Source organism: Columba livia, chromosome Z (assembly GCF_036013475.1).
Source record: "Columba livia isolate bColLiv1 breed racing homer chromosome Z, bColLiv1.pat.W.v2, whole genome shotgun sequence".
NCBI classification, from domain to species: Eukaryota; Metazoa; Chordata; class Aves; order Columbiformes; family Columbidae; genus Columba; species Columba livia.
The window spans coordinates 67,979,183-67,995,079 of NC_088642.1; the positions used below are offsets into that span (position 1 = coordinate 67,979,183).

The following is a 15,897-nucleotide window of genomic DNA, read 5'->3' on the forward strand; positions in this document are numbered from 1 at the left end:
GAGACTAAAGGCTTAAGATTATGAGCAATTGAGAAAAAATAGTGAAGGAAAAACTGTGGCATCTGTCTCCTGCTATCTTTACATCAGATGCTGTGGCCAGAGTCAGATAACAAACTGTGAGAAATACAATTGACTCTAGAATAAGGTATGTTAAGGCTGAAAGTTGCTACTGGCCTTAAAAATGCATAAGAAGAGAAACCTCATCTTACCTTCCTCAATTTTGAACTGTGCAATGCTGTGCCTGCTGCTTAAAGGGGCAACTGAGAAGCTGACGCTGTCCTGTTCCTTTCCTGGCAGAAAGTCCATCTCTCCGCTCCTTTCCACAGTGGGTAAGCCCAGCCTACCATCCGCACCTTCCCCTTGCTGTGACTGACTCCTCTTCCTCTTCTTTTTCAGTGAGGAAGAGAAGACTTGCGGAGCTGAACGGGCCTATTTTTCCCAAGTGCAGAACTGGAGTGTAGTTCCTGGCTGTGGAGGTCATTCCCGGTGATCCGTGCTGCACTGTGGAAATCTAAAGGGGATAAGTGCCTTGACAGAGTATTTGTGGTGCCTCGCTTCTGTTTTATGCACTAAGAGTTTAAATTAACTAGCGGCTGTAGTTGAAGATTTTATCCAGTAGGACTGTTGATGTTTTCTGTAGAGCTGGAAACTATTCAAGGCAGTAACAAGCTGCCAATTATATGCAATCTCAGTTTAGAGTACATCCCAGTGTAAAAGTGACTCCTAATTAACCTGGGACCTAATTTTTCTATAAAATTCCTGCACGGTGTTTCTTACAGTTAGGATGTGTTATGCATGAGTGAAAGATACAACTGTTCCACACAAATTATAGAAGTATTAAAAAAATACTTTATTTTTTTTTTCCCAAATTGATCTCAAGTGACTACAGAGGAGTAACTAGTTTAACAAGCACTTCTACTACCTGGAAACATGGCTGATTTCAAGAATGCGAATTACAACTTTTTACTGACATGTGCTCAGCGAATTAGTTGGAGATGCTGTTTCAAATGCATCCCTGTGTTTCTTAGAAAAAACTGATCTACACCCCCTGATTAAATGGAACTTAAGGCCACCAATTATAACACAGTCTCAAAAATTGAGCTGTTTAGAATGGGTTAATATCCTTCTATCCTGTGCATGTCTGAAGACAGCAGTCACTTCTAGAGCTGTGATGCAAATCCTTACCCCACAGAGATGGCATAACTAATCAGCAAACCTGAGCCCTCTCTTCTAATCCCCACTCCCTTCAGTCTCCTGATGTTAAAACCATGTGCCCAGACATCGGTTTGACGTGAGTAAAATTCTTGCTCTTTACCAGTTTGTGTAGATGGCCATGCCCATTAATTACATTTTGTTCTGCTAGGGATTGTTTCTTTTACTGCCACCCCTAATGTCTGCATAAACACAACAACAAATGCTGTCCCCTAAAAAAGCTGTTCGGTAAGATACTCCAGAGCTGCACTTACACCGCATACACTCTGACAGATTTTGGGGGCCTCCTACTCATCACCTAGCCTGGGAGGAATTCCCCTCAGGCTTTCGCAGCTCCCTGGTGTGCAGTGGATTGGACAGGGCCCTTTCCCATCCAAAACTCCTGCTGTTAATGTGGGTGGGATGCTGCTTGGTAGGAAGAGCCTCCTGGCAGAAGCATTGCTGTACTGAAGCCTTATTCTTGGTCTGATGACAACATGTCCTAGAAAAGGTTCTCACTTGCTAGAAATGTCTGTGCACTTCTGTTAAGAGTGAAGTTTTGCAGAGTTTTACACATATTCCAGCAAAAGTCCCACACATTTCTTCAGAGCTGCTGTGCAAATACCACCCATGATGTAGCTCTGACCAACAGAGCAGGGAAACACCGTACTTTCAGCAATGTAGGAAACATATTTGTTGCTCTTCAAATCTTAATAAATGCGTCAGTGGTGTCAAATAAAATGCTTCGCTATAGCTTCTTCCCCCCACCCTGCAAGCTCCATATAAGAAAATGAAAAGAGTACAGAAGAAAAATACTTGAAAACATATTTAAAGAAAAAAAAAAAAAAGGAAGAAACTGGCAGACAGCCTCTTTCTGCCATACGTACTGCACAGGCTTCTGCATGGTCACCTAAATCATCAAACCAGAGCCACAGCATTTCAGCTGAGCCATGCACTGCCATGTGTGTGATACAGGCTCAGCTATTCCATTTGCTTCAGAAGAACATAAGTTTTAATCTCATCCTGGGAAATCCTGTGATGGCCCTGAGAAACCCAGACACGTAAGGAGACGCATCTGCAGAGCAGGGAGCACTACCATGGATACTACAACAGCATTTTTTTTTCCTGAATGAAAAAAAATAGCCCCGAAATCCAAAAAAAAAAGGGTGAGAATGTTGTCCTGTTTTACTGTAGCAGCATCCAAAGTAACCATGCAGCCCACACATACATTAAGCTGGCAGGATCTCTTCAGGTTTTCTCTGCTGATCCTTATAGAGCTGCTTTGCTGAAGGATGCTCTGGAGAGCTGAGAGCTGTGCAGCAGAGACAGGCTGTGCTGGGAGGCATCGGGCTTTCTGGGAGGCATCAAGCTGTGCAGCAGTGGAGCTACAAAATGGTGGTATTTAGGAGAAAATGGATCACTGTTTGTCGCAGCGGCTCTCCAGGAAAAGGGGAAAGAGTCATCTGTTGACTGCAGCACCTGGCACTCACAGCCGATCCTGTTTAACTCTCGCCTCTCCTGGAGCTAACACACCTCCTCTCAGGCATCACCACTGACCTGCCTGGATCCCAGCACACAGCATTTCACGTGGCAAAGCCTTATTTGTATTAATCCGACAAAAACTAGTCCAGAAGCCAGGAGACAGGCGCTGCTTATGGGATAACTTGTGAGAGGAAGGCTCAAGATGGCTCTTAGCTCTCTCCCCTCTCTGCAGCACAGGAAACCTGGCTGTATGTGCCTCTACCTCTCAAACCCTTCAGCTCCCTTGCCTTAGCGCAGCAAGGACGAGGACAGGCCCCGTGGTGCCCCGCTGCCTTTGAGGTAGAATCTCCAGCTCCCAGCACTGTTGTAGCTTCTAGCCAGGTCTGCCACGTGGCAGACAGCTAGCCAGGTCTCAGCATTTACCTCTGCAGAACTAAGCACCTCCAATATACACGTGAAGTGTATTTGTGCAGTACTTCAAAAATTATGATGGAAGCACTAAGGTTATTTATCATCATAGGAGTTTCAGAAGTTTACATATAAAATATAGTTGTTGCCAGTCTGCACTGATAAGTGATATAGAAACAGCCTTCCAAATAGGTTACAGTGTTCCAGATTTGCTGATATACTGAATTATAAAAATGTGTTCTTTTTAGCCTAATATACGAAGGAAAGAGAGAGCATACTGTGCAGGTTGAGGCACTCCCATCAGTGCTCTAGACCAGGCCTCCAAGTAGACCTTGCATGTTTTTCCAGAAATATTCCAGTCCTCAAAAGCACAGAGGTTAACTGGCCAGCAAAGCCTGGGAGGCAAGATGCCAGGGGACCACGGGTACTGCCTCCACTTCTACTGAAGATGTCTACTGATGGGAATTTTCCAATTTCTTCTCCAGTATGGATTGTGCACAGATTAACTGTTAAATACCGTCCTAGAAAGATTCCCAAAGGAGACATCCATAAGCTTTGAAGCTTTGCGTCATGAGAGGAATGGTCATAAAGAAAAGTGCTGAACTCTTGATTTCACAGTAGCGATAGATACTGCAAGTAAGAAGAAATGCTTGCCATGGCTTTAATGAACCAATGCCCATGTCATTAAGTTGCTAGTCAAGCCAACAACGAGGCCCTGCTGAATTAATAACACTGGGGGAGAAAGTTACAATCTATATGAAACTAACATTGCCCTGTCATTAAGCAACTGCAGAAACCTGAGTAAACCATTTTCTTGCTTCTAAAAGTAGTTGCCAGTAAAAATCCCCAACAAACCAGTAAGTTACTTTGATTTCCGAATGCCTATTTAGTACCAAGAGTGACAGAAAGTTTCAAAGACATTTTTCTGTTAAGACACATCTTCTACACTATTAATAAAACCTTTCTTTACATTCTACAGCATCAGGCACACAAAGCATCAGGCAGAGAAGTATTTTGAAGCTCACACGCTGTGGATCCCTTCAAATTCAAAGACAATTTCTCCACTAATAGGAGCTGGAAATTGCATAAATATCTCACAGCTTTTGAAAAACTCGACCCATATTTACAAAGCATGGGTGCTCCCCAAATCTTGAATTATTTAACTTGGTTAAAGGATCCTGCATCTCCTTATCACCGTTGCTGGCATTTATGCATGTCAGCATCACTTCAGTGTCCTAATGCTGGTATTTTGACAGTCTCTGTGCTCCCCTCTCTGTGCATCTCAGTTTCAACATGCTTTGAGCTATCAATTTTTTCTAGAGCAAGCAGAGCTGAGCCCTGGATATTTCACGTACCAACAAGTTGAGGGAAACAATTCCTGGGAGACAGAGCACTGGAATGAGGATTAGTTTTGCTGTTCATCCTACAGGTCACACCCAAGTGGATCTGTGGGCCTTTGCACCAGCTACAAGGGGGGGTCCTTACACTGCCTTCAGCCAGTTTTACACAGGAGTCAGGTCAGTGACTTCAGGTAACTTCCCCTCAGTTCTAACTGGTGTAAAGCAAGAGATGCAGGCAGATGGCGTTTGTGTGGAAAACATCTTCAGCTCTAATCTGGTCACACACCTGCATCCAACTGATACATCCCATTTTCACACCCTAGCACTAACTACTGAAGCAAATGCACAATCATGGGGAGGTCAGACAGATCCATCTCCATGCAGGAGGAAAAGAATGAAATTGTTTTTATGTCACTTCAGCCTCTTTTGAATTGTGAGCAGCTGTGCCCCATCGCACATGCTCTGCTCCAAAATCCCCATGGTAGAGGCCACAGTACAATACTATGCCCAGTGAGAAAAATCCTGTAGTGCTGGTGATGGGTTGGGCACTCTGGTAATTTATGGTCAAGTAATGGATGGTTTTCAGGGCATACTCTAGGCTTAAAGGCAGCATATGAACAAGACTTTCCAAGCCAAAACATCTTCATGATATCCAAACCTGACTGAGTAACAGATAGGGATCTGGGTATAGAAGCCCTTCACATTAGCGAAACAGATTAATCTTTTCCTGTGTCGAGCATCCTTTGTGAGACATGTTCAATTGGTACCCTTGGCCGTCTGCTTGTACATTCACATTCCTCCTTAAGTGTCTGTCCTGAAGCCCTTGAAGTCACCTTGAGCTCTTTCTCTTGACAAACAGGACAGCAAGCTGTAAGACCTTTGTTGCGACAACTTGGACATGTCAGGACAAGCTGCCGGCAGTGCTGGCTGGAACAAAGTGTATACTGATCCCACAGCGTGCCACAGTATCTGCAAGCTGGAGGGAGGAGGAAAAGAAAAAATTAACACCCACTTGCCCCATCTGTCCCCTTGCAGAAGGTTCTCCGTGGCACCAAGGGGCTGCAATCTCTCATTTAAGTGCCTCTCTATTGTCTTCCAGGTTTTTAATTCCTGTTTTAGCTTGATCTTCTAGAACCTAGTTAATTTTTAACTTCTGATTTTGATGTAAAAACACTTAGGACAGCTGTCTCTCAGGACTAGGAAAAAGTGCTCACTAGTGCTTCCTCTAGTTCCAATCAGACAGATTTAAAGATTCTTGCTGCCAAGAGAATAAGAAAGACATGCTGGTGGTATTAAACCAGTACACAGGAACGTTGCCTACTGGGGAAGGTGGTGGCATGGGACTTGCACCTAAAAGCAATGGCTTGTGCAGATGGGGTGTCATTTGCAGTCCTGGTGAAGTCTTTCCACAACATCAGACAGGTTTTAACTCTTTAATTGAAAGCTACAGCCCAGTTTAGCTGTACCATCAAGAAGGTGCCTACCCCAACACTTCCCCTTTAAACTTCTGCAGGGATGCCTGTGATGTATCCAGAGTGTATTCTGTTTCTACACCAAGCCAGGCACCTTCAAGATATGTACAGTAACTGCAGAGTAGGAAGGGAGGTTATGCTCAGAAAGTTACCCACTCAGAGAAAAAACAGCCCTGCTTCCTGAAAGAGGCTAGAGCCAAATTCCACTTATTTCTACCTGGGAACTGAGAAGAGAACAGATATTTCATTTGCAATACCTGAAGAGCAACCCCAGCCAGAAGACCAGGCAGCATTCTTAATGACTTCAACTAGAGGTCACTGAAATTGTACAGAAACTTTTAAAGCATGAAAATAACAAAGTGCTGTAGAGCTTAGTGCCACCACTCTCCCAGTGCCTGGTGGCCTGTGCTGATGTTCTGTGAGGTAACTAGAGCACAGAGCAGCTGAGAACAGGAGAACTACTTAACGATTTGGTCATTTGACCAACCACAGTGTGATCAGCGCTGTGGGCAATGACAGCGGGAGTGCTGCAGATGGCTCAGGAACAGCAGCTGCTCTTGCAGGGGATGCTTCCTTTTACTGCCCAGTTCTGTGGAACTCTGCTTAGTGACCCCCTCTTCTGTAATTTCTGTTTTATGTGTTAAAGCCACAGAATTGATGACCATCATGGAAAGTGACAGCACTGAAAGATCAAAGTGAATGTGAAGAAGAACTACACAGCCAAATTTGGCTGATCCTATCCTGCACATCTGTGTGGAAATGATTGCAATAGTTCCCCAGCCTTCTGCACTTACATTATCTAGTCCTACCTGAGATGATATCCTCATTGGAACAAATGGCGTAACGATCATCAAACACAAACAGCTTCCCCCTGTAGAATCCATCTGGAAACTCTTCCAGGTACTTGTGAATTCCACCTTTTAGTTGGTAAACCTCTCTGCACACTGCCTGTTTAAAGCATATTAGCAGAAAAGCTGAAGGAGACAGCGGCAGTGGTGGTGTGCCAGAGTTCCCAAAGCAAACGTTGTAAATGCTGGGGTCAAAGAAAAGCAGCAGCTTCTCAGTGACCATCAGATGGCACCATGTGCACCCGCAACTCTAGGCAGTGCCACCAGGGACTACTGGGCAGCTCCGCAATGCTGGCTTGTTGACATAAATCCAAAATTCCATTTAATGTTACAGTTAAAAAAAGGCTGGTAACCTTCTCAGCTGAGGGAGGCTTGCTCCATCACAGATCAAATGCTCTTGAACCTCTCTGAACCGCTGCTTATTCTGGTTTTATGTAGTGAGCTATTAGCAGGAGCAGAATCTCTCTGGGTTCATGTTTGTGCAGCAGAGGAAAAAAAAAAAAATAAATAAAGGTTTAAATCTCTGGAGAAGGATCCAGAAGAGTGAGATGGAAAGCACAATTACAACAATGCAGTGTGCATTGTAGTGTGGATTTCCCACAATACTGGGAAAGCACTGGCTGATTTTCACCATGTTGAGATGCTCTAGTTATGCAGTAATGACTGCAGAGCATAACCTAAACAGAGTTTGTGGAAACACTGCACAATGCTCTCAGTCCCTCCTAAAGCACCACTACAATGGGCATGGCAGACTTACAAACACCCTTTCTTGGCAAATGAATTATATAATTACTTTTGGAGAGCAATCACTGCTGTGACACTAGTCCATGCAGATCATCCTGAGCTGCATTAAACTACCCACATTCTTGGCAAACAGCATGAGGCAAGTGTGTCAGAGATATCCATCTCCCCACCTGCTCATTGAGCAGTTTTTACTCAAAAAGAATTTACCAGCCATAGAAAGGATGGCTGCCCCTAAAGCAGTCTTGAGACTTGTGCCCTCAGAATGACATCTCACCTTGCTCCGTAGGTAAGCAGAGCCTCTTTCGCAACGGATCCCTCCTGTGCAGTACATCAGGACGCGCTTGTCTTTAAAAAGCTCGAGGTTTTCATCTACGTAGCTGGGAAAATAGCTGAACTTCCTGATATCTGGAGCCAGACAGCCCTGGAAATGTCCCTGCAATAATAACAGATGGCCACACGACTGGTTACAAGCAGTCTTACGTGGTCTGTGCCTCAAACTAGAGAAAGGTAACAAACCTTTGAGGCAGGACTCTCGGCTCACTGCAGCTGCTTTAGGCAGATCCTCAACTGCATTTATGCATCAAAATACCTGTTAAAATCTGTAAGAGGACTCTGGACACAGCATGTCTCCTCCTCCAAACATACAAGAGGGAGCTAAGCAGAACAGAACTGTCAAGGAGAGGATGAGCACAACAATGCTGGAGGGTGTGACAGCAGGATGCCCTTATTCTTTACGAGATCTTGGACAATGCAAAAATGCTGGAAAACATCCTTACAAATTATGCCACTTTTACTCCAAACTATACAGTATTCACTGCTAATGTTGTATGGACCACTTTGTCTTCTCCCTGCGGCACGCTGCATAAGCACTTAGCCAGGCAGGCTCCATGCTGCATTGCTGAGCAGGTCTTCTGCTGCTCGTGTCTAACATTCATTACTAATCTGAACTTTGTACATATTACAGCCCTTCTAGAATATGAATTCTCTTCTTCCAGTAAGGTTACACCCTCACAATGTTAAATGCTTCCCCCCAGAATGTGTAACACACTACAAGAACCACAAAAACACTTACTATTTTACTTTCATAGAAGTTCCTGCAGTCCAGCAAGATGGTATCACTTTCTCCTTGACTTGCCTGAGCCAAATACTGTTCTACTTCTCTATGAAATTCCTGAGGGGATAAATGGATTCCTTTAACAAAAACAAAGAAAAAAAAGAAAAAAGGAAAAGAGAGAAAAAAGAGAAAGTGAGAAGCAGAACTACAAAATAATGTTATGTATGATCTCATTTATCGAGATTCTCCTCAGATTTCCAACCAATAATTTTCTGTGATAGTTCACAGATTTTTCATCCCAACTCAACCAGACGAGTTTATCTATATTTGGCTCCCTGTTGGCAAATGAAAACACGCACAACACTGTTCCGCATGACAGAAGCAGCAGCAGACAGGTGCCTGTCTGTATGGTCTTTGTTATGTCCCCTGGCAACTCTTACAGTTGAAACAGTGAAAAATGTTTCCCTCGCTTCTGCTTGGCTTTCATTACATCTGGAGGTGCAGAAGCACACAGAAATGCTATTTTTTCAATGAAACTCTTCTCTGTTGATAGAAGTGTAAGTTTTCCATAAGCATGTATCACTTTCCATTCAATTTCAATTTACATAAAGTTTCTCAGCTTTCAGGCTGCTCAGGACTTAGGACTTCCAACCTACTGAAAACCAAAAAACCTCCCTCACTAAAATCCCACACCTTATTAAAAAATCACCCTACAAACCACCTACCCAACTAATGGGAACCATCACCATAAAATGCTGTAAAATAAAGAGAAAAATACATCCTACAAAACGCCAAAAAATGGAAAAAAATAATAGTCCCCTGGCAAAACTACTGAAAAACATAGGGACGGGTAAAAGCACAAAAAGATGTTGTGGAAATCTACCACCAACAAAACCTCTTGGTGGAAAAAAAAGTCCCAAACTGCTCTGCTAAGTGCTATTTGCTGTGGCCCCATTTACCACCTACGTAAGTGTCCTCATGGCCAGCGCATAGCTAGTAACATCTTATTTGGCATAATCCATACTAAGCAGCTACAGGTAGGAGAAAACAAATGCAGCCTGTGTTGGGGGAGTGGCATGATTCAGAACCTGGTTCTGCTGGTAAAAGTCAGGAGCTGTTAACACCAGTAAAGCCAGGTCAGCAGTCCCTAGAACAGGAACATGTTATGTACTAAACTGTAAGCTTCAGCAGGATTCTAGCATTTTCTAAGAAAAGCTCTCAGCATCCACAGCACTGGAATCCACTGGATCCACAAGAGGACTCCATGGAAAGCTCTTCCTGTACAGCTTGGTTCTTACTGCAGGCTAACCACAAGACAGCACTGGAGCTTTTTATATGGTATCATTTCTATGTAATCTCAAGCTTGTTTAGAACAAGTATGGATACATTCATGCACTGAAATGTCTAACCATCATACATAGTGTCACCTCACATCTGCCTTTCCCAAATGCCTAATGACTTACTCCCTGACTAAAGGACGAGATGTGTCCCTACCCCAAAACAAGGTAGCTGCCTGGTGTCATTTGGTCTGTTACTCCTTGCCACAAAACAGAAAGTTAACTTGAGGCAGTTAAACACTTAGCAAACCAAAACCTGGGCCAGCAAATTCCCTGAACCAGTAAATTTGACTACCAGTGAGAGATCATTTTCCATATCTGCTTCTCCCATGTCCTGGCCACCAGGCACACGGAAATGTTTTTGATGAAGGTACTTTATTCTTCATTTACCTCTCATTTGGGTGAGAGGCTTTATTTCTCATGAAAACAACTTACCAGTTTCTTTATAAGACACTATCTTTGGATCAATGCCCATAGGTACAATTTCTTTGAATACTCCAACTCGAAGATCTGGGAAACAGTGAGCTCCTCCTGCACTGCTCTGAGAAGTTAAACACAAGAACAATGCATCAAAATTTGCCAGGTGACAAGATTAAAATTATCCACTTATTTTAATTGCTACAGCTTACTAGAATATGGTGTCCTGGTGGCTTAGGGAAGGATATGTCTCTCCTGCTGAAATCCACACTCTAAATCCTGCGGGTTAGGCAGTGGACCACTACCACAACCTCACAGGTGGGTGTCTTAGGCCCAGTGACTGCTCTGCACATCAGAGAGGCACCGTGTGGCATGAGGTGTGGAGTCACTGAGGAGTGGGAAGGAGAACAGATCTTAGAGACAAAGTCACTACCACCTATCATGAGAAAGTCAAGGCCCCTACGGAGCATGCTGACCCTGAAATAATGTCCAGAAACAGATCACGTTGACACATCTGGGCCCCGCAGTTCTCCTCAGCCCCCCCTGACCTCCGACACAAGCAGAGCTGGGCCTCCGCTCATGACATGTGTGATGGGAACTGCAGTGGTTCATGGGTATGGAAGAGACATTTGGGAGGTAAGCCAGGCTCAAGATTTTTCAACAGTGGGGTTTGGCACCCGCTGGCCCCCTAAACTCAAGTGCAGGATCTCCCCTTTGGAGTCTGTTTTGGTAGGCACCCCACTGCAGGCAATGGGAAGTGAGAATTTCTGCAGGGCTGAGCTTCAAACGTGGCTTAGGCACTCTAAAGCACATAAACACTCAAACAAAAGTGCAGTGCTGTGCAGCACGGTCCCAGCTATCACAGAAATCAACCTGCACCAGCTACAGTGGCCAGTGAATATTTTCATAGCCTCAAGTGCCATTTTCACACCTCTAACACATATGTTTTCATGGCACAGGGACCCAAAATTCACCTACTTGGGTACAAAGCATGCAGAGGAATCGTGAAACAGAAAATACCATCATGTACTAATACATGACTGTCAGTGCTGAGAGAGATCATGCAGGGTTGGAGGTTTTGCCAAGATCAAAGTAAAATTCCATCCCTGTTTTTGTTTTGCATCTACTCATCACCGCAACTAACAGCAAACACTTACACTTGAAATTCAGCCAAGCACAACAGACAGTTTAAAAGATAAGACTGAATCAGCACAGCAGCTCTACATGGGATTTAAGTTTCACTAGTTCTCTTTTATCTAGTTGTTTATGGAAAACAAAACAGTACTCCCTGCAGATAAGATGGTGTGGAAAAGAAGAATGCTAACAAAAGCAGCAGCTTTCCTGCCTCACAAAGGAAGCAGTCCCTACAGTGCTGGGGCAGCCAAAGCCTACCTGAATGCCACACAGTGCCAGCCACAGCTGCCATCACCAGTTCAGGATAGCCATCGGCACACATGCTCAGGCTCAAGCAGAAGGTAGCACCTCACTCTCCCTCCAGTCAGGCACTAACTGGAGTAGGGAGAAAGCTCTTGACTCTGCCCGTGTATTTTCTCGAGAAGACATCCAGTGCTGACAGTGCACCTATATGGACACCAAAGCCTGCATTTACCTATGCCAGCAGGCTTCTAGGCATGGATCTTAGATTAGTGTGAAGAGGAGGATGTGAGAATACTTTGCTTGGGCAAGTGTACGTTGTGCTGCCTTGGTTTTGGCAATCAAGTTGGAGTAAATGCTCGTTGAAGAATGGTGGGACTAAAGCACACACCCTCATTCACCTGTATGGGGGACTTTGCAACTGCACCCATAGCTCATGACAACTGCTACTGCTGGTGAAAACCAGCAGAGAGATCTAAACAAAATAAGGTCAGGAACCCTTGGGTTAAGGCAGTGCTGGGAGAGCAGAACCACAAGAGCAGAATAGTATCAAGAAGCAATGTGCTTATTTTTCAAAAATTAAACATCCTGCATTAACAATGTCTATATAGATTTTTTTTTTTTCATACCTTGAAATCCTCTCGACACAAAATGTCTTTGAACAGAGGCTGGGAAAGCATAACTTCAATGTAGAGATTCGTAGCTACTTTGCTTCCACCAACTGTCCCATTAATCCCTTCTGAAGCAACTCGTACCTGGAAGGTAAGAGAAGCTGGGGCTAAGACTTAGTAGCAGCAAAACACATCACAGTGGAATTAGTAAAATATAACTGGGAAAAAAAAGGCAGACACAGAAGTATGCCCAGAAGAAAGACTACCAAGGAAGGAAGGGAAAGATGGTTATACTGAAGTTGAACATTAACAAGTAAATAAATTATGAATAAAAACCCAGTAATCACTTTTGAGCCATTTCAAAAGCATGACAAAAAGTCAGTCAAAAAAGTGTGTGCAATAAACAGAGAAATGCTAACTGATTAACAGGACAATCCTGCAGTCAGCATCAAAATTCCCACTGGAAGTCTGCCTCAGGAAGAACAATGGGATTATGCTCAATGACTCACACAGCTAAAAGGAAAATGTGAATATGCATAATATTGCATGTAATTTTAAATTTCGGTGTGAGTCATTTTATCTCCAGCACTCACAAATGAACAAAAACTCTGAAGAGGTGAAAAAAAAAAAAGACTAAATATAAGAAGTGGTAGAGAAGGCAAATGCTGTACCTGTCTTGGGAATGAAAAAAAAAAAACAAAATAGAGCAAAATACCAACCACCAGTCAAGATGGCTGAGCAAAAAAAGAGGTGAATGCACTAGGACATTTAACTCCCAGACCTGTGCTGATGTAGAACACAGAAGTGCCTACCATTGGCAGAGAAAGAGATGCTACTTAAGAAGACAAGTCAAAGATAAAAGTAGCCTCCTAGTCTGAGTTGCTCTCTTGAACCAGCCAGCCTAGGAACACCAACTTTGTGAGGCTACGAGTCACCTTTGCCCACAGCCTCGAGAGGCTAGCTAGAGAAGCCAACTCTCCTCCTTGGTCTCATCTTGCCAGGAGTGAGAAGAACACAGAAGCTGTGCAGGAATGAGCACTGCAGTCCTGTGGTGTGGTCTGTGGGTTGCTCTCATCCCATTCTTGACAGTATGGATTGCAGCTTGGTGTAGTGATTCTGACTGGGAAACTGTTGCGCACTGGGGAGTTAACCTGAGTGAGCCCAGACCCACGCTGCAGGATGCTGCACCTCCAGCTGGGCATTCGTGCTGCGTTGTGCTGCACGTATCCTTTAGCCGCAGGATAAACCCAGCCCGACAACCCTAGCGGAGACACCTGCGTGCAGCCCCCTGCTGATACCAGTGACTATGCCACCTGTGCGTCCTTGCCTTTATCTCAAAAGTGCATCAAGAAGTTCTTATGTGAATATCATTTCTGTAGGAGTGATGAAAAGACTGGTTTTCCTGAAGAACAGTTTCAATGATGGAAATGGAGTAACTCTCGCAAAGACAGGGTCTGCACAGTGTGCTGTGCATGGATCAGAGGCTGCACAACTAAGAGTTCCCACCATCAAAAGGGATATAAGATTATCTGTATTTTCTTCATAGTGTCAGCTCTTAAATAGCATTTAAAATGATGCTTCAGAGAGTCTGAGTGCCTTTCTTAGTGAAATAATAACAGACTAGCATCTTATGGTGCAAAAACACTTGATTGTCCACATGCCTCATCCACTAAGCACAGAAAATGATTTGGTGGGTTTCTTTTTGTGTTTAAGAACACAACCATTGCTTAAAACCTTACCTTGCCAGTGAGATGCAGATGCTGGCACAGAGCCTTTTGCCAAGCACAGAGTTTCTCTGGATCCTTCACCTCACAGTAGCAGTAATACAGAAGGACTTCTCCCACCTTGCTGTCCATGGCATGGAAAAGATGAACAAATAGGAAAGGGATGTTAGTGTTGAAAGCACAAAATTATACTATTGCATTAACCCTTTAAAAAGCACACAATTTTTTTCTGCCAAATATGGGGAGAAAAACAAAACAACAAACGAACTTTGGAGGGAACAGCACTGCTGGGTTTGCTTTATTGTGCTCTACTCAAGTTTCTCTCAACACAGAGGACAAAGAATTGCTGTTTTCTGTGCACACAAGTGTCCCATTAATTGCTTAATTTAACAAACTTGCACTTGAACATTCAAGTGCTTGGGCTATCTAAATTTAAAAAGCCAAAATTTTCAGTGAGGTTGTATGTACCAACATTCTGAGCAGCACAATGCAAACCCTCTCAGTCAGAAACATTTTCATGAACCTATTTATTGATAACTAAGAAGCCCTTAAGGTACTTGAATGAGCCAAGAAAAGGGACCTGCGCAGAGTACACCCGACTGCTCTGCTCTCTTCTGTTATGACCTTTCCTTACTTATGGATCTAAGCCGTCCAGTAATACCTGTAAAAGCCTGCTTTAACAATGCAGAATGATATAGCTCTGACAGTTCAATCCTCCTAAGTTCCCACCTGTACTATCAAAAAAATGCAGCACGTCTATCAGCACCCCCGTAATTTGCACGGGCGTGAGCAGCTGTGAAAGGAATTAAAATAAAGCAAGTGACTCCTGCAGGGTATCTACACCTTTTGATCTAAAGTACCCTGTTTCCCCAAAAATAAGACACGGTCTTATATTAATTTTTGCTGCAAAGCATATTACTCTTTTGCTTGTATAGCTTTCGAGACATTATTTAAATTGAGTTTTTTAATGAACTGTAGCTAGAGCTTATTTTTGGAGCACCGCATACTCAAAAATCCCGAAAAATCACGCTAGGGCTTATTTTTGGGGTAGGTCTTATTTTCAGGGAAACGGGGTATCTCAGGAAGGTATCCAAATCGTCCGACCATCTAAAGGAGAACCAGAAAGTCTCTTTCTATAGTGCCATTTGACTAAACTTTGCAAAGACAAAGCAGCGGTGTCAGAAGATCACATAACGCCCAGCACGCCGATCCCAGCCGGCACCGCGCCCCGCCCACCCCGGGCCTCCGTTACCTGGTCAGGTCGCCGTGGCTGACGCGGCTCGTGTCCGGGAGCGCGCAGTGGATCTCGGGGTCGCCGCGGGAGCGCCCGCCGGGCCCGTCCGCCGCGCCCGCGGGACCCGGGCCGCCCGCGGGGCTCCGTTCCGCGGCCGCCTGCTCCGCCTGCTCCGCCTGCCGCCCGATGTCGCCGCCGTGTTGTAGAGCCACATGCCGGTGGATGCCGGAGAGCTCCTCGAACGCCAGCCGGCAGCACCGCCACCGCACGGCAGCGCCCGGCACCTCCCGCGCTTGGACGAACAGCGAGAAGGCCTGAAACGCACCGCAAGGCCGCCCGTTACCGGTGCTCCCGCCCGGGACCCGCTGCGGCCCGTCCCCGCTTGCCCCAGCACAATGGCGGCCTCAGCCCCGGGCGCGCCCCGCAGCCCCGGGCTCCCGGCACCGGCCCACCTTCCTCCGGGCGAAGGCGCGCTGCTTCCTGCCGGCGGCGCCCTCGGCCGCAGCGCTGCCCCGCGGTGACCCCGGCCCGGGTTGCGGCGCCTCGTCCGGCACCATCGCCGCGGGGCCGGTCCCGCTCCGGACACGCCGCGCCGCTTCCCTTCCGCGCCCGTTCCTTCCCCCGGCCCCGCTGCCCGGAAGTCCTCCGGGCCGGCGCGCAC

The 15,897-nt window shown here is 45.2% G+C and overlaps 2 protein-coding genes across 6 annotated transcripts in view; one reads left to right on the forward strand and one right to left on the reverse strand.

Annotated features, from left to right (window-relative positions):
• The window catches only part of TMOD1 (tropomodulin 1), a 29,071-nt gene extending 27,139 nt beyond the window's left edge, over positions 1–1,932 (forward strand). For all 5 annotated transcript variants that reach the window (XM_065046277.1, XM_065046279.1, XM_065046276.1 and 2 more), the window contains one exon: positions 397–1,932. In XM_065046277.1, the coding sequence (XP_064902349.1) occupies positions 397–461 (65 nt within the window). In that variant the 3' untranslated portion in view covers positions 462–1,932. The remainder of the gene's footprint in view (positions 1–396) is intronic.
• TSTD2 (thiosulfate sulfurtransferase like domain containing 2) lies at positions 827–15,851 on the reverse strand. Its single transcript, XM_065046274.1, has 9 exons — positions 15,689–15,851; positions 15,255–15,550; positions 14,018–14,126; positions 12,297–12,422; positions 10,312–10,417; positions 8,558–8,676; positions 7,760–7,918; positions 6,703–6,841; positions 827–5,397 (listed from the first exon to the last, which is right to left on the reverse strand). The coding sequence occupies exons 1-9, from the start codon at positions 15,791–15,793 to the stop codon at positions 5,138–5,140; spliced, it is 1,419 nt and encodes a 472-aa protein (XP_064902346.1). The 5' UTR covers positions 15,794–15,851; the 3' UTR covers positions 827–5,137.
• Between the last annotated feature and the right edge of the window lie 46 nt (positions 15,852–15,897).

Bases quoted from the DNA above. Each gene is read 5' to 3' on its own strand.
- TSTD2 (XM_065046274.1), bottom strand. From the start codon at position 15,793: ATGGTGCCGGACGAGGCGCCGCAACCCGGGCCGGGGTCACCGCGGGGC. The intron at 15,551-15,688 runs GTGGGCCGGTGC...GGTGCGTTTCAG, and splicing joins GCGCCTTCGCCCGGAGGAAG to GCCTTCTCGCTGTTCGTCCA. The intron at 14,127-15,254 runs GTAACGGAGGCC...TGCCATGGACAG, and splicing joins AGCCACGGCGACCTGACCAG to CAAGGTGGGAGAAGTCCTTC.